The following is a 23,344-nucleotide window of genomic DNA, read 5'->3' on the forward strand; positions in this document are numbered from 1 at the left end:
GGGAAAATACAAGAAAAAATATTAGTTGGAAATACACCCCAGGCTTGAATACAATGTGATCTGGGGTGAAGCTGGGTCAACATCAGAATACGAGATACCATTGAACCAAGTCAATTACCAGCCTCTTCATGAGATCTTGGGTGAATAAGGTTGACCTCAGGAGTATGTTTTGTGGGGTAATAAATCCCATGTAGTTCCCTGGTTTTCTTTGGATTCAAGAGGAGCTAGAAAATCATATGAGAATCATATCTACCCTGTATACTGTTTCTGGAATTCAGTTATCAGTCGGGAAACTGGAGGAAACATTCCTTCATCTAATGTGCAGAATCAGCAGGATAATGACTGTAGAAATTGAAATATTGCAAGAATGTGGGAGGCACCGGCAGAACCACTCCGGCCCTCCTACCGAGGCACCTGCACAGCACCAGGGCACAGATGTAGCTGGCAGCCCTGGAACACCCCTGTCTTGCCGCTTGGACAGGGATTTCCAAGAGTGGGTAAACAAAACACACAAACGGTAATGAAACAACTTGTGGAGGCATCTCTGACTCAGCTGGCTCATGCTAATTGTTTCAGAGCTTCCATTTCAGGTTCCTGAGTCTCTGCGCCAGGCAGGATTTGCAGCAGTTGAGGGCGGTGGTGGTGATGGTGGTGAGCTTTCCCTGGGAAGGGTGTCCTAGAGGCCTTTTGCCTTAATCATTACAGGCTGCTCCCACCCTTCTGCATAGGAAATCTGAGTTCTCATGATAGCGAGAACCAGGGAGGATGATGATCTGTGAAATTCCACACATACTCGCCTTGGAACAAACAGGCAATTTATAGTAGCATGCATTGTAAATAACATGCTGGCCCCTGAGCTCTCACTCTCTCAACCCCTCTCTCACAGCTTGTTCTAGCCAGTTCCATTCCCTCCCCTCCTCCTCACTCTCTAGCACCGTCCAGATCTCTTGCTGCGCTCCATCTTCTGTGATCATGGGACACTTATTACTGTGAACCTAGAGTGCAGGCAGCAGCTATTCTTTCCCCAGGATCTCAGGACATAGTGTCCCTTGGGATTATACACTGGTCCATGTGCAGCTCAGGTAGAAGGTTGCCACAATATAACAACACTCGGAAAGGCTGCCATGTCCCCCCAAATCAGGAACCAGGTGAGTTGGAAAACGCCACTGTAAGCAGGAAATTCTGCACCAGTTTCCTCCCATGGTTCTGATTCACATATGCCCATCCACCATACCTTTTCTCTCCCTACCAGAGTGTTGCTATGTAGTAATGCAATGGGGTAAAAATCTAGTCCTCTTCCATCTGCATCAGCATCTCCACGTGATGGAAGTGTGTGGGTGCATGCATGGCCATGGGGGAGGGAGGCAGCTCAATGCTGGTGTAAATGGCAAATACAGTGGCTTGCGAACTTCCCAGAAGCATTTGGATGACCACTGTGGAAAGCAGGATGCTGATCTAGCTGGGCCATTCATTGGTCTGACCCAGCAGGGCTCCGAGGTTCAACTCACACACTGCTGTGTGCTGTTATTGCTTTACCTCGGGTTGAGCCCAGCTGCCCCCTGCCTTTGCAATGCAAAGTAAAATGGACATTAAATCAAACACTGATTCATCAGTCTGCTTTGTGCTCCCCTCTACACTTCAAGTGGTCTTCCTGTTTTCTCGTATTACTTGTAAAGCACTAGGTGTAGATTTTAGAAACAAATAAGTAAAGGAGGAATCAATTTTGCACAATGCTGAAAAGCTAGTTTGGCGAGGATGGGAAACATGATGTCACCAGCTTCCAGAAAACCAGAGCTGTTAACAGTTAGCTTCTGCTATGGACACAAAGAACTCATTTCCCCTGAGCCCAGTCTGGAAAAGAAAATTGTACATCTAAAGAAAATGCGGTGAGTGCATTTCTATAGCAGGTTTGCTCCTCACGCTATGTGTACCTCTGTATACACCCTAAGATGCCACAGTGACTCAGCCTCCAGCTTGGTTTCCCATCCTCCAGCCCTCCTTATCCCAGAACCAAGCCATTTCCCTTTGGCCAAATGCTTTTAATGCCTGTGGTCCAGGAGCTGAACTGGACAGAGCCCAGCAGCTGAGCCTGGCATTGCAGGCTGGATTATGTCCAGGACATTTCTGAGGAGCTCTGCAATTAAAAACTTTTATGTGTAATTACAATCCCAGGAGCTGCCAGGGCTGAGGCTGCATACCGGATACAAGACATCACAAGAGTCCTTAAGCAACACTGTATGTTGCTTTTATCAAGAATCCCAAATGCCTCATTCCCAAAGACTGATCATTTTGCAAAGTCTGCCCCTCTCCCATCACTGCCCATAATTCATGCTTGGGCAACCCGGTCTGCAGTGTGCCCTGTGGAGAATTAGTGAGGATGCCCAGGGGAATTACATGGAGGAAAGACTCCATTCTGGGACAACCAGTTAGAACCCATTAAAAAAGAGACTCAGCTGTACACATCAGAAGAGCCTGAAAGTTCCCAAGACAAAGACATTTGTGTATGTGCGCTCTTTATACTCATACACAGCATGAGATAGAATCTAGAATCTCAGCTTAAAAAGAAAAATATGTCTATGATTATTATGATTATTTTCAAATAACAAGCTTCTATCCCTCAGGGTCTTAGAGAAAGGTTTCCCCCCAAAAGCCAAGCAATGTCTGCTTGTAACAGATGTTACAAGGGAGCTCCACGATTGGAGCTGCTACTATCCTTTTTCTTTCTGAAAAAGTGACCAGAGGGGAATGGAGGGCTGATTTGGATTTGGCTTACTAAGTATCAAGAGGAAAACCCGCAGGTTTAAAAAGCCTGTATATTTTCCTCTCGGAGGATTAAAACAACTTTGGGGGAGGGCTAATTTGAATTGTGGGTGTGGAGAAGGCAAATGGTTAAACTGCCTCATTTTCCCCATGGCATCATCTCAATTTAAATTGCCCCCTTCCCTGTGTTGACTTTTCCCAAAATATTAAGGTGTTAGGCGCTCCAAGCAAGAAATTCCTGTATCAATCATGTCTACTGGGCCCCTAGGCCCAAAGAATGATGATTGGGTGTCCCACCTATGCCTCCCCCTGTGGCTTCCAGGACTAATTCCACTTGCTCCGCTCTCTTCATTCCATGCCTTCCCCTCATTTCTTGCCTTTTATTATTGTCCGAGCCCCTACAAAATGCCCTGAATCTTGCAAAAGCCATACACAGAAGGAACTGTATGAATCCCACCCATTTAAGCAAAAGTGCATAATTTGTTCTGAGTAAATTTCAGCTCCCTTGTAGCCGAGAACACAGAGTCCTGCCCAAGACTGCCAGAGCACTGGGCTTCAGAGGAAGGGCATGAAAGAAGCGCCAAAGGCTATGGAATATTACCCTTTTGTGGGTGTGGTGGACATTTCCTTCCTGACTCAACATCTCGCAGCAGAATCATTAAAGGCTCTTGTGCCGCTCATTCAGTGAGCATAAAATCAAGTCAGAGCCCTGCCTTGTTTACAGCCGTCTCCCCAGCAGTTGCTGAGCAATTCATTCCTAATCTCCAACCCTGCCATGCATGTTGCATCCCATGCCTTAATGCCAAATACCAGTAAGTTACAAATCAGGCATGATGGCTTTCATCTGTTCCAAGCTGCAGGTTTGCAGTTAGCTCTGCAGAAACCTGGCATTAGCCACCAGGACTCGGGGAGATGCATCTAAAGCTAGACAAGTTGCCCCAAAGCAACAATTGTTCTCTTGCAGAGGATGAAGGGAAGCCTCCCTGCACCTTCTGAAGGAACAGGGAGAGAGGCTGAGATCTAGGGCTGTCACTTGAGGCACAAATTGCCCTGGCAGCTAGGAGTGCCTTTTACCAGCTTCAATTGGTAAGACAGCTACGGCCGCTACTGGACCAAGACAACCATTTTGATCCTGGCATTGGTAGCCTCAAGACTGGATTATTGCAATGGGCCTCCATGTGGCCCCTCCTCTCTTGAGACAAAACTGCCCCAAGCCAATCAGGGTGGGCATGACACACTTTATATAAGGACTATATTGCACACTAGACTTGCACTAACAAATACTTTGTGTCTAAGGCTATTTGCACACTATATATTTAAAGCACATTCTTTCCCCCCAAAGATTTCTGGGTACCAGTTTACCCCTCACAGTAGGGTAAATGCTTCTTGTTAAATAATCTGGAATGAGGTGTAGCAGTTGCACTAAAGAGTTGCAGTTCCCAGCAACTCTTAACCACCTTCAGTGCACAGAATTATTTGAGGGGGGAAATGTGCTTTAAAGGTATAACATGCCTAAGTTTGGCATATTTACCTCCCCCAAAAAACCCACCCACCACTGGCATGTTTACCCCACAAAAAACCCACCCACCCCTGGCATAGATAGATCCTATGGCATTTGCACGTTGTTTGCAAGTGTGGTTGCAAGAGCCCTCCTACCAGGCATTCCCCCAACACACCACCCTCAGGACTGCTGTGGGAACAGTTCAGTTTATCCATTCTATTTTGGACTAAGCCACATGAAACAATCCGGGGCCCTGGAGCAGCATTCTTCTCCTACCAGCCCTAAAAGATTATGTGGGGGTGGGGGGACTTCTGAGCCCTAAGGATAAGACCCCCTGACTCATAAGAAAACAGAGAATAAGGCTTCCTACCTGCTACCCTGTGGGCCACCAGACCTTCAAGATGCAAAGGCTCTTCCTCTGTGGGGCGAGAAGGTTCCTCACTGTTCTCCGCATTCTTTATTGGTACCTGGGCTTGAATTGTCATCCCAGGGGATGGGGGTGACGTCAGCAGGGGATGCTGAGCTTCCATGAGCTTATATGCCATTGCATGAGGCCTGGGAGATGTAGGAGGGCTTCCTGCAGACTGGCCATAGCTCCTGGCTTGCTGGTTCGGATAGCCATAGGACAAATAAGCCTCCTGGTCATCCTGTGCAGGGTACTCTGGCTCTGCAGCGTTGTGGAGCAACAGCTTTGTGGGATGAGCTTTAGGCGCCTGGTGGTCAGGCAGCTGGGACACAGAGATGCCCATGGAGTTGTGGGAAGGGCTTCCTGGAATAGGGCCAAAAGGATTGGTAGACTTTGGCTGCACCACTTGAGGACCAGTCACAGGCTGGGCAGATACTGAGAGAGCCACCGGGCGTGGTTTATCTTCTCTGGAAGACACCGGGACACTCTGGGACTTGTGCATCATGGAGACAGAAGGGTCTAGGTCAAGCATGAGCATGTTGAGGGCCTCAATGGACTGCTCTATTTCCTTCTGGGAGGCCACCCTGGGGAATTCAGGGATGCTGATGCTTTGAGGGGGTGCTGCTTGTGAAGGGCTGGGCTGAGGGCTTGCACTGGAAACACTGGGACTTTGACTGTCTCGGGCACCATCCTGTTGGCGGGAAGGTGGTCTGCTGCCTCCACTTTGCTGCTGCCAAGAGTTAAGTCCCCTCTGGACAGCTTCCCGGCTACTTGTGCTCCGGGCTGGTGCCTGGGGCAGCTGGGGGCTCTCAGCAGTCGCTGTGGGGAAGGACTGCGAGCGGTATATGCCATTTGGATCGTAGCCGTAAGGGTACTGCTGGCTGGCAGCTGGCGGCTGGGGTTGCAACCAGCCAGGAGTGGGGAAGCCATGCTGGTAGTAGTCAGCCAAATTCTCCTGGGCAGACACTGAAGGACGGATGTGCCCATACGGGTCCTGGGGGTGACGTCCCATCATGCTCCTCAAAGTGTTCTGGTTGTTGTAGGGGTAGCCACCATTGATCACCGTCTCTGAATTGTGCAGCTTATCTATGCCGTTGAAGTTGGACGACCCATTGGGCAAGGAGTTGAGGCTCTCCATCCGAGGGGCCTCGTGGTAGCCCATGTCACTGGTGTTGGTGGTGCCATCAAATGACGAGAGGGTGCCCAGGCTCCCCACGCTGTGCCCATCCTGGTTGGGCAACTCGTCATCCAGAATGTCTGTTTCCCTCTCGGCCACCAAGCTGGCAGCTTCCCCGTTGACATGCACCTGAGCCGGAACGATGTGGCGGCCTGAGGTGGTGGAAGAAACCACTGCTCCCCCGCTGGGGTTGTGGTTATGCATGGCGGCCTCGTTCTCCAAGCCAAAGCCACTGAGCAAGCTGTCAAGCTCCCGCTTCTCCTCTGGGGTTAGTATAGGGTTGCTTCCTCCGCTGCTGCCGGGGACTGTGGGCACTGCCTGCTCGTCAGTCTTGTCTGTCTTGGTGGAGGCGGTGGAGTTGCCCGAATCACTGCTAACAGAGAGTGTGTGCTCAATGTGGTTGGGGGCAGCCGAAAGCGTGATGCGGTTGGTGTTGACGGTGCCGGTGCTGCCGTGGAGTGAGTCTTTCTTCTTCACCTTGGCATAAAGGCTGCCATCCAGAGGCCCTTGGGTGTGACCAACCTCTGCATGGAGGAAGAGAGAAGGGAGACAGGAAAATCAATAGCTGTTATGCTGCAAAAGCTTATGTGTTCCAATTAAGACATAAACAATACCTGGGCTGGTCGTCTGCATTTAGCTACAATGAGAAGGGACACTGCGACCCTGCCAACCAGCTGCCAAGCATTATCACATCCTGTGCCCTCCAGGCCTCTGAAGACAAGAGACGCCAGTGTGTCTCTCTGATGGCAGCACAGCCCCTGCCATGTTCTGCTCCCACAGGACCTAATCGCAGCCAGAGAAGTGCAGGCGGCTACTGGAGTAAAACACATTTGCTGGCTATTTTCTTCTTGACTTGCTATTACAAAACACAGCATGTTTTGTAGCAAATGTACCTGTATTGATCCCAGAATACATGAAACCTCTTTAGCAAGAGGTAAGCAAGTTGAGAGGGGTTGGGACACCATGAAAAGGCAGAGACCAGAAGATCCTCTAGTCAAGTCTGCACATGTTGTGACCCACCAAGACAAAGGACTTCAATAATCCTATTTTTGCTGCATGACCAGGGGGGGCTTTTAGGCACAGGCAGGCCCCAATATGCAGCTGATGGGTTGTGTTAGGTTTGGTGAGTCACCTGTTGTACAGCCCTGATGTTGTATAACCCTGACGTAGCACCAAGGCTGGATCCTCCAACCAAAGGCTCAGAACAAGCAACCTTCTCATAAGAGGGAAGCCAACCACCAGCTTCCATTTTATAGGTTTGGAACTTTACCATAAGAGCAAAAGTAGCCAAAGTGTGTGTGCTCAGACACTTGGAAATTCATCTGGCATTTAACCTTAATTCAAGCAACAATGTTTTTTTAAACAGCAAAACAACAACAACAACAACCTGATTCCACCAACTAAAAAAAGCATTGTGTTCACTTTGCAGTACAAAATAAAACAAATGGTCTTGATGGGGATAAAAAGAGCTCTCCTGCTAATGTTTCATTCTGCTTTTGATTAAGATGTTTTGAAGGCCAGGGCCAAGTTAAAATGGAGGGGGGCACTTCTCACTAACACTTTAATCTATAAGCGGCACCTCTTCTCCTCCTTTCAGTGATGAGAGAGGGAGCTTGAAAGGGAGAAAAAGTGTTTGTAGTGTCACAAGTGCAGGAATTTACCTTCCTCTTCATACCCATTTAAGTGGTTGCTGTGTTCTGCCTTCCCCACAAATGCCCATTAAGAGTGAGGGTCATGCAATGCAGGAAGCACTGCCTTCTCTCTGAATTCAGTTGGAATTAGGCAAGCCTGGTTGGCTATGTGGCATTGTAACATCATGGCACTCACTAATAGTGGTGCTTGATTGGGTGGGGTCACTTCAGAAAAGAGAACCTAATAAAATAAAATAAAATGATATCAAACTAGTGAAAAGAAACATGGCTATGAATAGCAGTGGGAATGCTTTTAAGAAATGTGTATGTTTGTGGCGGAGAGCATTTTACACTTTTGCTCACCGTAAGACTGTTTTGTATAAACCACTTGGAGGTTTCGCGGATTAAGCGGTATATAAATCTTGTTAAATGGATGAATGAATGAATGAATGAATGAACAAGCAAGTGGAAGGTCCATCTAATTTTCACTAGCATCACAGGCACTAAAGAATTGTATAGACAGATCTAGAGATGAACCTTATGCTGCAGGTGGTTTGCAAGGTAAGGCAGCAATGTTTTGAGGAGATATTCGATCTCCTCAGTCATGGGATTATGCAGCAACAGGTTTTCCCCACCTTCTTTGGGCAATCTATTATAGTATAGTCTATAGTCTATTGCACTATTATAGTCAAGACACTGGTGACAGTTCATGTGGGCACAGAGGACCCACCTACACTGCCTCAGCTGCACTCTCTGTCTATATGCCCTAATAGTGACCATTAAAGTCCTCCTGAAACATCTGGGACCAAGTAAATCAAAGGAGCACCTGTGAGCTATACTGTAACCTGTCAAGGATTAGAGATCAGCCACCAAAGTTCTGTTCATGTGCCCACCAGGAAGGGAGGTCAGGCTGGCTGGCTGGCTGGTACAACAGATGAGACCTTTGCTGAGGCAGCCCCACAACTATGGATTACTCTCCCACCCACCCCCAGATAAATGATGAGCCCCCCCCCCACCTGGGTTCTTAAAAAGGTCTTTGTTCAGGACTGCTTTTAAAAAGGTGATTTTATAGATGGCAAACTTCAATTTATAGTCTTACATTAAAATAGTTGGCTGTGATCTATTGATCTACAATACTTTTACTGCTGTTATCATGACTGTGATTATGCTGTTTATTTGTTTTTAATCGTTTTAAGAAGCCATGACTTAAAACCATGGTATCTAATACATTATTACATAACAACAACAACAATTTTTATTATACTCTTGTGCTTGTGTAGTCATCAATGGAAAACTATATGGTGTCATTAGATCACACATAACTTTCTCTTTGCAGCTGAGGTTTCAGGACTGCTCCATGAAGGGATTTTAAGCATGCATGAAGTGGGCTCATGAAACATAAAAATTTTTTAAAAAATGGCAATGTTTAATTGCACAGAAAACAAAGCAATTTGGGATATAGGATTGTTTCAACGTGAGTTCCAGCTCATACTGGAGGATCCTTTCTTTCTCACACAGAAACGTTCTGCCTTTTTCTTAGGTCTCCTGTGAGGTTTCCTGGAACTGGCTGCACCACAATATGGAATGCTTTCATTTAGGGGAAAAAGTGACTTCTATCTGGCAATAAGCCAAGGATTGACTTCAGGAACGGAAGATGGCCTAATGGAAGAGTATGAAGTCATAGGGCTCCTATCTGCAAACAGCAAGCACTTCCGTAACTGCTTCGAAGTTCTAACCTGCCAGCTGGAAGCCCAATTTCTTTCCTACAGAACACTACCTAAGCACAAGCATGTGCACACACAAACACAAACACACAGAAGCAGCAGGCAGAAAATGAAAATAGGTTTAGACCAACCATCACACAAGGCAGACAACCAAGTAAAGTTGTGTTGTCTTCACTGAGAACAAGCCCTACTTCACTCCCCTCTTTCTCAGCTACTAAAGCTGTAGAATACTTCAAAAAGAGAGAAGGGAATACCAAACTTGGGTGTTTATAGGGGTGTGGGTGGGTGTAGCATAACAGTGCATGTGGACACACACAAATATTCAGCAAACGGGAACAGACATGGACTCAGAATAACCACCACCACCAATTGCATATAAAATACTACTCAAAAGCAACAATCACACTTTTTATATGTGTATACACAGAGTAACCATCAAGAAATACACACAGAGACAGTTGTGCTTAACCAGTATATGCCCAGAGAAGCAGCGGCACATAATGTACATTCTTTCACACACCAGCAATTATGGGACAGTGGTAGAGATACACATTCAGCACCATTCCAAAATTTATTTAAAGTAACTGTTTTCCAGAGAACGCAGACATGTGTATTCACAAAGCTGCAGCCATAAAATATACTAGCTTACCTCCCAGTGTTTTCTATGTATCCAGTTGACCCAAGCCTATCAAATAATTTCTGGCCCCTTTTGAGAAGCAGCTCTCCATACATAGCTTCTCTAAACTGACCTTTTCCCACAATGGTTATTTGTAGCCCAGGTTGCCCATCGGCTGGCATGCCTCCCACTTCGCTTTAAAAAGGATGGGATGAAGCTCTAACATTCTTCCCAAGGGCTGGGCAACCACACACATAGCCCTCAAATCAACTGGTGAACTTTGTGGGGAAGCCACAAAGTAATACTGGAGGAGAAAGTTCACTCCACTCCCCACTTTTCTTGAAGGAACACCAGCTCTCCAGATCTCTAACCACCTCCCTCAGCTAGTTTGTGTGGAGAAAGATGGAACTGTGGCCATGGGTGAATTTGTCCAGGTCTCTTGGTGTTGCTGCTGTATTAAGCACATGGGGCAGGTGGCACTAATAGGAAACAGAGGAACAAAAGAAAAAGGGGGAGACACATGTATCTTTATTTGGTCAATGGGACCAGCATCCGCCTATTGGTGCCAGTAGAACCCTCTCAAAGATATCCTTCTGCCAAGCTCAAGTGATTATTTTTAAATTGCAAACACAGCCAGAAAACATCCCAGAATGCACCCTGAGTGTCATCCTATTTGAAAGGCCCACGGTAACATTAGTAGGGGACACAGAGGAAAGAGACTCATTCCTTTCCCCTGAAACGCCATTTTCAGAGGGGAAAGAGCACATTAAGAGGATCTGTTTATTTACAATTCACCCTGATCTGCTTGCACGGAGCTTACCCTGCCGTTAGACTATGTCTGGTCTTTATTCAGCACTTGTTCCAATGCGTTACAGAACAGTTACAGTATATAGCAATGAGCATTCAACCCGATTTACATGTGTTCATGCATTTTTCAATGCATTTCTCCATCACTTTCCAAATCACAAAAAGTCTGGGGGTTTTTTCTTTCCCCTTTTTAGTGGATTTGCTATGCAAGGGTGACAGATGCCTGTAATCCACTTTAACTGTGCAAACCTAAAGTTCCGGCAGACACTTGAATCTCTCCCTGAATCTGGATGGTATTCAGTTCAGTTTTCCTCAAAGTCAACTCACTGAAATTAATTAGCGCCACTAAGTTATGTTTATTAATACCAGCTGGTCTACTTTGAGTAGAACTTAGTTGACTACCATCCTGCCAGTCTGAACATGCCACAAGCCCCTTAGCAAAAGAAGGGTGGGGGAACTTGAGGATGTCCAGGGTGCCTTGGTTCCATAGGGCTTACATTGCTGTGTACCCTCACTGTTGAGGATGAGAATGGGCCTAACAATATTTGTGGCAAGCGAGAAGTTCACATCAAGGTATGACAGATCAGGGCCAAGCCAGATGCAATTCAGCATCTATGATCAGGAGTGCCCACCATTTTGTTGTTTTACATAACAGCAGCAGCTGCAGGAAACAGTTGGGGTTGTTTATTCTACTTAACAAAATGCAATGGGCCGCTTGATCAAAAGAAAAAGACCTTAGCAGTTTACATAAAATACTGTAAAGTGTTTTATCAAAAGTTATAGATAAAATCAACAAAATTTGGGTTGTCTATGTTTCTCCTTAGAGGTGGCATTATGGTACAGAAACGATGTGCAGTTCAAGTCTGCTTTCACATTGGTATTTTCAGTCCTAATCCAGAGGGGCTACTGGACCACACAGAGGTGGTGAACCTCGATGTGCATCGAGCAATGGGGGCCCAGCCACATAAAAACCTCTGGTAAGCTCTTCCTTCCCTAGAGGCAACTACTAACCCAGCACCAAGGTCATTGTGTGTTCTCTCTCCTCCCCCCCCCCCCCACTGTCTTTCTGCATAGGCTGCTCTCACAGGTAAACAGCTGCCACAGAAGTCATGGGTTTTACCTCCAAAGTTCATGCTTTTTGAGCCTCCTGAATATAAGGTTTTGCTTCCAATAGGCAAAACCAGTCAGCAGACTTGTGAAACTACAATGAAATGAAAGATCCAGGCAGGTGAACAACTGCAGTGCTCCTCACTGTCTCTGTTTGCTATCTCTGTGAGCTCTTCCAAGAGAGATCAACATTACCGCTGGCACCCTATTATGATGGAGAATCACCATATGCGCCACAAACAGGAATCCACAGGTCAAATCACCCTCACATGCCCTCTGTCAATAGATTTATTTTAGCATTTTGTTTGTCACTCTCTCCTGCACGCACTCAGTGATTGTTTCCAGCTAACACAAGGGCCAATTCCCCAGAAGCTAAACAACAACAAAAACCTGTTGCGATGCCCAGCTTACTAGTAACAGGTGCCCCTCTTGTCCATCTCCTCTGTTACGGTAATGAGTGCCAGCAGAGCTATTCAGTCAAGTGACATGAAGGGAGGAGGAAGAACACCCATTTGTTTATTGACCCAGCTGCCAGAGCTGTCAGAGGCATTTGATACTGCGATGGTATGAAAGGGGGAAGAAGTAGCTGGAGCTATCTGTATTGATTCAGATGCAAGAACGGGGATCTCAACACCAGGAGAAAATAAGCCCTTTCCCCTCCGGATCTCACCCCCGCTCTCTGCTTCACTGATGGATATTGACCAGCCTAGCCAGGTGGGCATATACCACACCCAGCCTTTGAAGCCGCACTTCTTTCACCAAAATTGAAAATAATATACCAGTATACTCAAGCAGTTTTCTGTCTCCCTGCATCCTTGGCCACATATCTTGCACCCCTCACCCCACATACAAAAAGGAACAAGTCCATGTCCTGACAGACAAAAGATATAAAAAGAAGCAGCAGTAAGAAAGGCAGTGGTGCCAATTGGCACAGAGTCCAGCTTTCTGGAAATGAAAATGAAATGAAAGTCAATTCCAAATATACTTTTTGCAAGCCTGGGTGGCGTCAGCTGCATCCCTGCGTAAAAATACGAACGCGAAGGAATCGTTTACATGTCGGAGTAAACAACAACCCCTAAGACAAGAGAGTACAAAATCAAATATTCAGCTTTGGGTGGGATGGGGTTGGGGAGGCTGGATTATTCTTCAGAGTTCAGTTCCTATTCCCTGAGGACTGCAGTTAGCACTGGGTTTAGCTTTCAACCTGTGCTCAGTATGTAGTAGTACCCTGAGAGGTACGTCTGGTAGGATTCAGCCCGCCAGCCCCCACTGACCCCAGAGAGTACTGATTTGCACCCAGAAACCTCTAGGTAAAGCCTTTGCATCCTGTCACCCTTGTGCCATCCCGAGAAACTGTGTGACAAGTCTTAACACATGGCAGATGACGAAAACACCTTGAGTGGGTATGCTGTGAAGATTAACTCACACAAGTTCAATCAAGTTAATACTACAAGGCTTCTATTTGTGTATGTTGCAAACCCCCCCCCCCCCAAAACCCAATGATAATTCTAATCAGAAAGTGGCTTGCCCTCGGCAGATTTCCAGTTTGCCTGCAGTTAGAGTGGTCTGCACAAGATGCTCTCTTTGTAGGTAGGCGAAGACCCTGAGGGGGCAAGGCTATGCCGCAGTTCCACCAGGAGAGCTGTGTGCACTCTGTACTCTGAACCTCAGTGCCAGCCTAGCTTCTGCAATGAGTCTGCTGCGATACCAAGAAACTGCTCCTTGTCTCCCAGCACCATCATCCCAGGGGAAGGACTGAACACTCTGAGCATGGATCATCCCAAGAGAAAAACTGAACCCCAAGACAGGGAAGGCAAACTCACCGCACAGGAAAGCCTCTCCGCAGCTGGAGAGAAACTGGGCTTGGCTATTTATTCTTCAGAGCTGAAGTTTGCAGCGGCTGCTCCTGGAAGATCCTGCTGGAGCACACTGCCTTTCCATCTGTCAGGCATGGGAGTGAGGTTTATTTTCCCCCTGGCTTGTAGGAAGCGAGTGGGATAAAACCCTGTCTGTAATTTCAGCCAGTCAGATCCCGAGGGCTCCACTTATCATCCCGTAGTTATGTGATTTCAGAAATGACATCACAGAAGAGGCTGAGTGACCGGAGCATGGAAGAAGGAGGGCTGCTGGGAGCTCCCAGCCACTGAAATGCTCAACACAAGTCACTGAGAGGCACAGAGAGTTGGGGAGTGGTGGGGGGGGGAGCAGGAGGGAGGGAAAGAGGTGGGGAAAGAGGCAGAATGACAGAAGGGAGTGGAAAAAGAGTGCAGCTGGAGGGAGAGAGAAAAAGAGACAGTTCTGCCCAAAGGGGAGGAGACCAGGGACACAGCCAGATCATTCCTTTCCATTCCATACTCGCCAAAACTTTTCTTTTTCTTCCAGAGGGACCTCACACAACCACAGCAGCATTTTTCCAGCTGCTGAACAATGAAGACATAGAAAGGCATAATTCCTCTCCTCACCCCCCCACCCCAGCAGCCTTAGTTTTAAATAAGGGCAGACGGCATTTAAAGAACACAGTTTGGGTCAAATCCACACCTTTAGCTGTGTTGAAACTAATGGACTGATGGGTTTAGACCATCAGAAAACTAAATATCAAGTCTCCTTCACGCTTCTTGACACCAGCACTGTCTCGCTGCTTCCCTGCTTTTCTTATAAGCTCCCGTCGTATTCTTTCTCCTCACCCCAGTTCCTGGGGATTGGAGGTGCCAGCCTTCTCCCAACCACCTTGCAACCTACATCAGAAAAGATGTCTTAGTTTGAAGCCAAGCCCTCATCATTCACCATGGTGGGCAGAGCAGAATCGGATGAAGGGCAGTATATAAATTTAATACATCACCATCGTTGTCATCATCATGTAGCTTAGTGGTGCTTTAAAACTTTTTTTTCTCCAAGACTGTTCAGAGGCTGAAGCTTTATTAGTACTGTTGCACACTGAGTGATATAGTCATTTGATGCTCCTGCTGTATTCACAGTCAGATGCAAGACAGGGAGGTATGCACATTCTCCCCCCCCAAAAAAAAAACAACAACAACCCCAGAACAATTCCAGCCAAATTACACAGGCTGGCTTGCAACTGAAGGGAATCTTGGAAGTGAAAAAGAACATCTTTGCTTTGTTTTTTTCATATCCTTGTCCTAACAAGAAAAAAAGTGCCTCCTTTCCTTTCAGAGGAAGGTAGATGATGTCGTTCACCACTTCAAGTGAAGAATGGACAGTGCCAGGGTCTGCCCCTGAGAGGTAGAGCCAGCTTGCAGAATGCAACTCTAAATACATTTTAAGCTCTCCTGAGTGTTAGCAACTGCAAACGAAAGGTGACATTATAAGGCCCTTTGCTAAGTGGTCAAGGATCTGCTTTGCTTGCAGAAGGTCCCAGGTTCAATCCCCAGCATCTCCAAGTAGCACTGGGAGGTAGGTCTGAAATCTGAGAGAGTCACTACCAGTCAGTGCAGCAAGCCTGAGCTAGATGGATCAGAGGTCTGACTCCGCATAACAGAGCTTCTTATGTTCCCCACATCTGCCAGGGCAGGCTCCTCAGGGGAGTGTTGTTGGCCATTGGCTAAGGCCCCAAGATTGGGGAAGGGCCCATCAAACACCAGTGTCATTCTCACTCTGCACAGAAGAATGCCTGCTTCCTACTTTTATCCATTTGCATTTCACAGTTCTGTGAATCAGGGCTGTTCAGGATGATACTTGTTGCAAGTCCACTGGGTTGGCATAGGCAAAGTACCAGTGCACCAAAATCGCTCTAAAACTAAAACCCCACAATGGGAACGATGCCTTCTTTGAAGTGCTCTACTAGTGTTTTTCAGGATGACACCTAGAGCACAACTTCAGAGCTTCTGGAATGGAAGGTGGGGAGGTTTTCTAACAATGACCCATGGTGGTGGGGCAGGTGGGGTACCTATATAGAAGGCATAAAGATTCAGGGGGCATGGTCCAGCCTGAGCAGATATGGAAAGATGTATTGTCCAAGGCTTAACTCCAAAGTTGGAAGGTATTTTCAGAGGAAGGTGGTATTGCTTCCACATCATATCACACAATGCACCAGGACTGGCCCAATACATTTTGACACCTGAGACAAACCACAAAATGCCTCCCCACCCACCAGAGAAGAAAGGGTGAGTGAAGACCTGCATCAAAAACAAGGGGGAGGGGTGAAGATCTACAATGGGGACAAGTGGAGAATGCAGTAGCAGTGGGCAATGGATTCCTTGGAGGCCGGATCTGTTGTTCCTGCAGATGCTGCTGCCTGAGGCAGCCGCCTCACCTTGCCTCATGGGTGGGCCAGCCCTGCAATGCACCATATCTCAGAGCAGGGCTGTCCCTATTTCACAGCAAAGGCTTCTGCACTGCGGCAGTCAAGAAGACTTCCCGCCAGCTCCTAGTCCTGCACCTTGAAAACTCAGACCACAGTAGAGGCTGTCCATGCCAACAAAAGGGGGAGGGAGCAGAGAAGGTAGATTCCTCTTGCTTTAGTCAGCTGTTGAAAGGCAAGGAGACGGCCTCCATCTCCCTACAGGCAAGAGTGAGGGGGGGAAGGAGGGGAGAGAGGGTGAAGGAGCCAGACACAATGGTGAAAACAAAAGCCTTACTCCTGCTGATGGGAGTTTCATGTGGGTTGTCGATAGCTTTAACAGTTCAGGCAGACAGAAGGCACAACTCAATGTGAAAGGCAGTCAATCACTCACCTCCGCCAGCTTTTCTGTGGTTTGAAAGTGTATTGACTATTGTGGTCTTTTCACTCTTGAGTTCATCCTTCTTTATGCTGGGCTTGAGACCAATACCACCCTTCTCATTTTAATGTTCCTGGGGGTGGGGGCGGGGGCAATGGGCTGTGCTCCTAATGATGCATATGCCCATTGGGGTGGCAAATCAAAGGACAGCACCCATAGTACCCCACAGGACTCAGGCTGCCTTCAAAAAGGCCCTTATATTATCTTATTAAACAAAAGCCACAGAAAGTGACAGGATCAATAAGAGCTCCAGACAATTAAAAAGCAGAAAATGGGACAGAAGCACAATAGATAAGTTTCCCAAAGCAGAACTCTTTGTAAAGTCTGCTTAGGTGAGCTGAGGGAGAGAAGTCTAAGGCAAGAAGTTTTCAGTAAGAATCTGCACCCTCCAGATGTTGTTGAACTACAACTCCCACTGTCCCTGGCTACAGCCAGTGTGGTGTAGTGGTTAAGAGCGGTAGTCTCGTAATCTGGGGAACCGGGTTCGCGTCTCCGCTCCTCCACATTCAGCTGCTGGGTGACCTTGGGCTAGGCACACTTCTTCTTTGAAGTCTCTCAGCCCCACTCACCTCACAGAGTGTTTGTTGTGGGGGAGGAAGGGAAAGGAGAATATTAGCTGCTTTGAGACTCCTTAAAGGGAGTGAAAAGTGGGATATCAAATCCAAACTCCTCCTCTTCTTCTTCTTCTTCTTCTTCTTCTTCTTCTATTGGTCATGCTAGTTGGAACGGGGAGTCCAACCACATCTGAAAGGCACCGCACTGGTTGTTCCCTGCATTAAACATTCCCTTGAGGAAACGTTCCCTTCAAATGGGCAGTGTTGAACGCACAGTTTATCCCTCCTCTTCGGCCATGAGGCAAACTCATGTGCACAGCTGTATGCCTGGCAGCTTGCATTCTCTGTATTTCACATGCGCTCACCATCACGGCACTATCTGCTTTTCTCATTTCTGAGTTGTAGAAGGGGATATTTTCATTCCCAAGCTCCCAGCAGCACTTCAGTATTTGCCAACCCATCTGCTTCACCCAGATGGATGAGCAGATTCCCCTAGTCATATGTGCCAAATTAGGTCAGACTGTCATCAAGTGCAGGCGCAGCAGCCACAGACTAAATGTAAAATTAAAGCCCACTCTGAAAAAGGAAAATGGCTGCTGTCAGAGCTGGCTCCGGGTCCCAGCTCACCAAGGACCAACGCTAGCCGATAGTATAGTATCAAAGTCTTTATTGAAGAATAGTTTGCATTTCAAAGCCTCAGCGTCCCAGCTCTACGTCTGAACTCTAGACCGGCGAAGCTCCATCTGAGTCTTCCCCCCCTGCGCACCAGCTTAACACTCTAATCTTACTCCACCTCTTCCTTCTCTCTCTCTTCCTCTGGGTCCTACTACCCCCCGGTGTCTCCTCCCTCCTGGACTCTTCTGATGCAGACGTTGACCCCTCTGACTCTTCCCCCTCTCTTCGGCGGGCTTTAGGACCTGGCTCCCTACCCGGGCTGCCCACCTTGCCGCCTTCCTGTACATTTGAACTTGGCGCGCGCGCGCGTTTAACTTTCCTGATGACCGTTTCCTCGCTCCCTGACGAGGGTTTGGTCCCTCCTGCCTCACGTTCTCCCGCTGCCCGCGCGCCACCTGATCCCGATGCTTGGGACTCCTCCCCCCTACTGCCCTCTGGGGGGGACGCTGGTCCGGATTTCCAGCTGCTACTCTCTGAGTCCCCTCTGGCCCCTTCTTCCTGAGGTGCCCCCCTGGGCACTCCCCTTGCCCTGACTATGGGGGCCCCTTTCTGTGAATCTTCCGAGTCACTGGAGAGACTCAGAGACCTTGGACTGCTGTCTTCGCTTACATTTCCTTCAGACTCTTCCCCCTCGCTCTCCATTTCCTCCCTCTCCTGTGACTCTGCTCCTGAACCCCTGACAGCTGCCATTTAGTAAACAGGACGGAGGCTCTGGGCACATAAGCCCAGTGGCATTGCTCAGGCTCACAAACTGTGCAGGTGCTAAGATGATCCCTGGATTGATCACTCCCAGTACGTTTCCAAGCACAATTCAAAGTGTTGGTGCTGACCTTTAAAGCCCTAAATGGCCTCGGTCCTGTATACCTGAAGGAGCGTCTCCACCCCCATCGTTCAGCCCAGACACTGAGATCCAGCGCCGAGGGCCTTCTGGCGGTTCCCTCCTTGCAAGAAGTGAGGTTACAGGGAACCAGACAGAGGGCCTTCATGGTGGTGGTGCCCACCCTGTGGAACACCCTCCCTTCAGATGTCAAGGAAATAAGCAGCTATCCTATCTTTAAAAGACATCTGAAGGCAGCCCTGTTTAGGGAAGTTTTTAATATTTAATGCTGTACTGTTTTTAACATTTGTTTGGGAGCCGCCCAGAGTGGCTGGAGAAACTCAGCCAGATGGGCGGGATATAAATAATAAATTATTATTATTATTATTATTATTATTATTATTATTATTATTATTGGAAAAACAAGGTGGTACACTCCACACCATGCTGTTACCAAAACCTATGAAGTCCATGCACAGGATAACTCCCATTTTGCTATTTTCTGTTGCATGTTGATCCTTTGAGCAAGTTGTGTGGCACTGGAGTAAACACAAAGTTATCACAAGAGCTCAGCTCCACTGTTATAACTATTAGGATAAGTTTTGCAAGAGGTCAGCTGCTAAATAGCTAAGATCAAAACCTATACAACAGTGAAACAAACATATAAAGAAACACCCATCGACTCATTTTTAACAAGCAGCACTATGGAATCTCAAAAAACAAAGATACGTTTTTCTTAGACAAAGAGTTTGGATGACTTGTGGCCTCAGTCCTAACCAAAAGATTTTGAGGTTCCAAGTGCAAATTAAATATTTAAAGATTTGTAAAGAACATTGCCTAAGAGTTTTCAGAAAAGAAAAGGTTCTAAATAATGTATTTTCCCTGGCTTGAGATTTAAGCAACAGCAACAACACTATCAAAAGATAGACATGGAAGGTGATGGACTAAGGATTTGGGCAAAGGAGTCACTGTTCAAACAGAGAAAGAACTTTGCGTTCAACAAACACCACAGAAAGATGCTAATGAGATACTGAGCCTTGTTGTTGTTTAGTCATTTAGTCGTGTCAGACTCTTCGTGACCCCATGGACCAGAGCACGCCAGGCACTCCTGTCTTCCACTGCCTCCCGCAGTTTGGTCAAACTCATGCTGGTAGCTTCAAGAACACTGTCCAACCATCTTGTCTGCTGTCGTCCCCTTCTCCTTGTGCCCTCCATCTTTCCCAACATCAGGGTCTTTTCCAGGGAGTCTTCTCTTCTCATGAGGTGGCCAAAGTATTGGAGCCTCAGCTTCATTATCTGTCCTTCCAGTGAACACTCAGGGCTGATTTCCTTAAGAATGGTACGTTTGATCTTCTTGCAGTCCATGGGACTCTCAAGAGTCTCCTCCAGCAGCATAATTCAAAAGCATCAATTCTTCGGCGATCAGCCTTCTTTATGGTCCAGCTCTCACTTCCATACATCACTACTGGGAAAACCATAGCTTTTACTTTCTACCAACTTCACACCATTTCTTTTTCACCTTTTATTAGTTGTATAAAATGATAAATCATAATTCCATACAAAAATGACTCTTCCACATCCCTCTCCCACTCCTGTATCCTTCTAGTTACAGCTGAACCTCTGAGGGTAGCTGAGCAAGGGGACAAGCTACGGAAGAGAATTCAGAACACACACCTTCAGGACTATGAAGTACTGGAATCAAGCCCACAATTCCCACCACATATTTGTGAAGTTTTTGCTTGGGAACATCCCAAGAACAAAATGAGTGTTGTGGGCATGAAATGAGAGGCACTCAGAAGATGAAAAGAGAGAGAAGAGTCAGTGGGGGAGGCAAGATGGGAACATATAGGGCCTCTTAAGGCCTTTTTGAGCTGAGCTGCCCTGAGATCAGCACCGGGATGGATTTCTGCTCATTTGTTTCAAAGTATATATCAGCGGGTGGCGTTGTGGTCTAAACCACTGAGCCGCTTGGGCTTGCCAATCAAAAGGTCGGCGGTTCAAATCCCTGCGACAGGGTGAGCTCCCATTGCTCGGTCCCTGCTCCTGCCAACCTAGCTGTTCAAAAGCATGCCAAAAAGTGCAAGTAGATTAATAGGTACCACTCTGGTGGGAAGGTAAACAGCGTTTCCGTGCGCTGCTCCAGTGTCAGTGTTCTGTTGCACCAGAAGTGGCTTAGTCATGCTGGCCACATGACCCAGGAAAACTGTCTGCGGAGCGTACAAACGCTGGCTCCCTCGGCCTGTAAAGCGAGATGAGGGCTGCAACCCCAGAGTTGTTCGCGACTGGACTTAACTGTCAGGGGTCCCTTTATCTTTATATGTCTGTCAGCAGTATTAGGCAGGTGAGGAAACCAAAGGTAAAGGTCTTGCAGTTGTTGAGTGGGCCGTGGGTGAAAAAGTAGTCATCCCAACAGCTCTTAGTCCTTTCAAAGGGCTTCAGGAAACCTTTTACAGCAGGGGTCTGGGGGACCTTTGGTCCTCCAGATGTTGCTGAACTACAACTCCCATTAGCCCCAGCAAGCATGGCGAGGGATGGCGGGAGTTGTAGTTCAGCAACACCTGGTGAGTCAAAGGTTCCCTATGCCTGATTTAGAGAATCAAGAGAGCCACTTCCCTGTCACTGAAAGCAACTGACATGATGACATGAAAGAAGAACATATTGAGGAAAATGGAGCTCTACTTCAAAAAAATCCACATTGTGTTAATTTCACAGCAGGAAACTGCTTACGAAGGTAGAGAATGCTACTTCATTCACCCTCTTTAAAGCTTCATTTGAATGTAGAAAATAAATGCCATCTTTGGCTGTATTAAATAGTACATTCTCTTTGTTTGTTCTGTAGATCCATGCCCAGCAGACCTACGGCCCAAACCAAATGCTAGGAAGTACTGCTGTTCTATATTTGCAATATTTCAAGAAAGTGACATGTGAAAATGAGTAGCAAGTCCAATTCTCTATCGTCCCCCCACCACAACTGCCCCTTAAATACTACAGGCACATCAGGATCTCATCACTTTCCCAAGATGGCCAGCCATCACAACAACACAGGGTGGCCACAAATACACAGACGGAAGTGGCTGCCAGGGACAGTCTGTTGATATTCAACTTCACATCCTTCCCACACAAATGCCCCCTGATCATTTCTCTTTCTCAGTGTCCCAGGATGATTTAGGAACCCACAGTAGCTTGGTTACATTCGCTGCTGCTCTTCTCCGACCCTAAATGCTATTTATGAGGCAGCCACAAAACCCTGGACAAACAGGATAAATATGGTGCCTTACAGATACAGTCCCTTAAATAAACTCACTCTGGGAGATCTATTTCTATTGGCCCTGCATGGTTAGGCCCAGATTTATTTACTGTCTCTGTAGCAGAAGAGACTGAGATGAATTTTCAAGTCCATAGAGCTTATTAAATTAAGGATAGTTTGGGAATTAATGTGTAGGGGGTTCTTACCAGGGACTTAGCCTGACCATCAGTAAATACATGCTGTACCCACATTTTATCCTTCTGTTGCAAAATAATTAGGAGCCAGTTTCTAATATACTATTCTCAAGCAAGATGGTCAGATGGGGGTGATAACTCATTTCCAGGGAGTGCTGGGTGATACTGGTCATATTGATCTGGCTTTGGGCCTTGTTTTGATCTCTATTGTGGAGGAAGTGTGAAACTGTTGACTTCCTTGGACTGCTCTGCTGCTTTTAGTACCATGAGCCATGGGATCCTTCTGGGTCACCTTGCCGAGTTGGGAGCTGGTGTGATCTCAGTTTGTTGGTTCTCCTCTTACCTGTCCTATGAGTGGTGATGGGGAATTCCTTCTGTGTCACATTCTTTTGTATGTGTTGTTAGCCTACCTGAAGGTTCCACTAGGCTATGCTTAGCAGGATATATATTTAATAATAAATATATAAATAAATAAAGTGATATATCAAGTTGGGACATGGGTGGTGCTATGGGTTAAACCACAGAGCCTAGGGCTTGCCGATCAGAAGGTTGGCGGTTCAAATCCCCGTGATGGAGTGAGCTCCCATTGCTCAGTCCCTGCTCCTGCCAACCTAGCAGTTCGAAAGCATGTCAAAGTACAAGTAGATAAATAGGTACTGCTCCGGCGGGAAGGTAAACAGCATTTCTGTGTGCTGTTCTGGTTCACCAGAAGCGGCTTAGTCATGCTGGCCACGCGACCCGGAAGCTGTATGCCGGCTCCCTTGGCTAATAAAGCATGATGAGAGCCGCAACCCCAGAGTCGGCCACGACTGGACCTAATGGTCAGGGGTCCCTTTACCTTTACCTTTACTATCAAGTTAGTGACCACTTGATGGGACAGTGAGCAGAAGAAGAGGAGGAATTTGGATTTTATATCCCGCCTTTCACTCCCCTTAATGAGTCTCAAAGCGGCTAACAATCTCCTTTCCCTTCCTCCCTCACAACAAACACTCTGTGAGGTGCGTGAGGATGAGAGACTTCAGAGAAGTTTGACTAGCTCATGGTCACCCAGCAGCTGCATGTGGAGGAGCAGGGAAGCGAACCTGGTTCACCAGATTATGAGTCCACCACTCTTAACCATTACATCATGTTGGCTCCAGTTAGGCAGCAGTTCGTGTGTGGAAGATTTGTGGTGCATTCTAAATAACTAAAATTGATATACCCAATGTGGCTTATTTATGGCACGCATGACACAGCCTGTATCTCAGACCTTAAACCCCCCCCCCCCCAACCAAACAGCAAGAAAATATATCCTATACACTTCTGCAGAACCATTTTTTCCTGATGGTCCTTGGAAAATGCCTACTAAAAAAAGTATAAAAAACAAGTAAGGCATTTTCGGCTCCTTCATTT

The 23,344-nt window shown here is 47.1% G+C and overlaps 1 protein-coding gene across 50 annotated transcripts in view; it reads right to left on the reverse strand.

The window, feature by feature from the left end:
- TNS1 (tensin 1) overlaps positions 1-23,344 on the reverse strand; it is a 327,340-nt gene that overhangs the window by 49,963 nt on the left and 254,033 nt on the right. For all 50 annotated transcript variants that reach the window (XM_083429724.1, XM_083429722.1, XM_083429720.1 and 47 more), the window contains one exon: positions 4,632-6,368. In XM_083429724.1, coding sequence (XP_083285850.1) covers positions 4,632-6,368 — 1,737 coding nt within the window. The remainder of the gene's footprint in view (positions 1-4,631; positions 6,369-23,344) is intronic.

This window comes from Podarcis tiliguerta (assembly GCF_965153285.1).
Source record: "Podarcis tiliguerta genome assembly, chromosome: 1".
Lineage (NCBI taxonomy): Eukaryota > Metazoa > Chordata > Lepidosauria > Squamata > Lacertidae > Podarcis > Podarcis tiliguerta.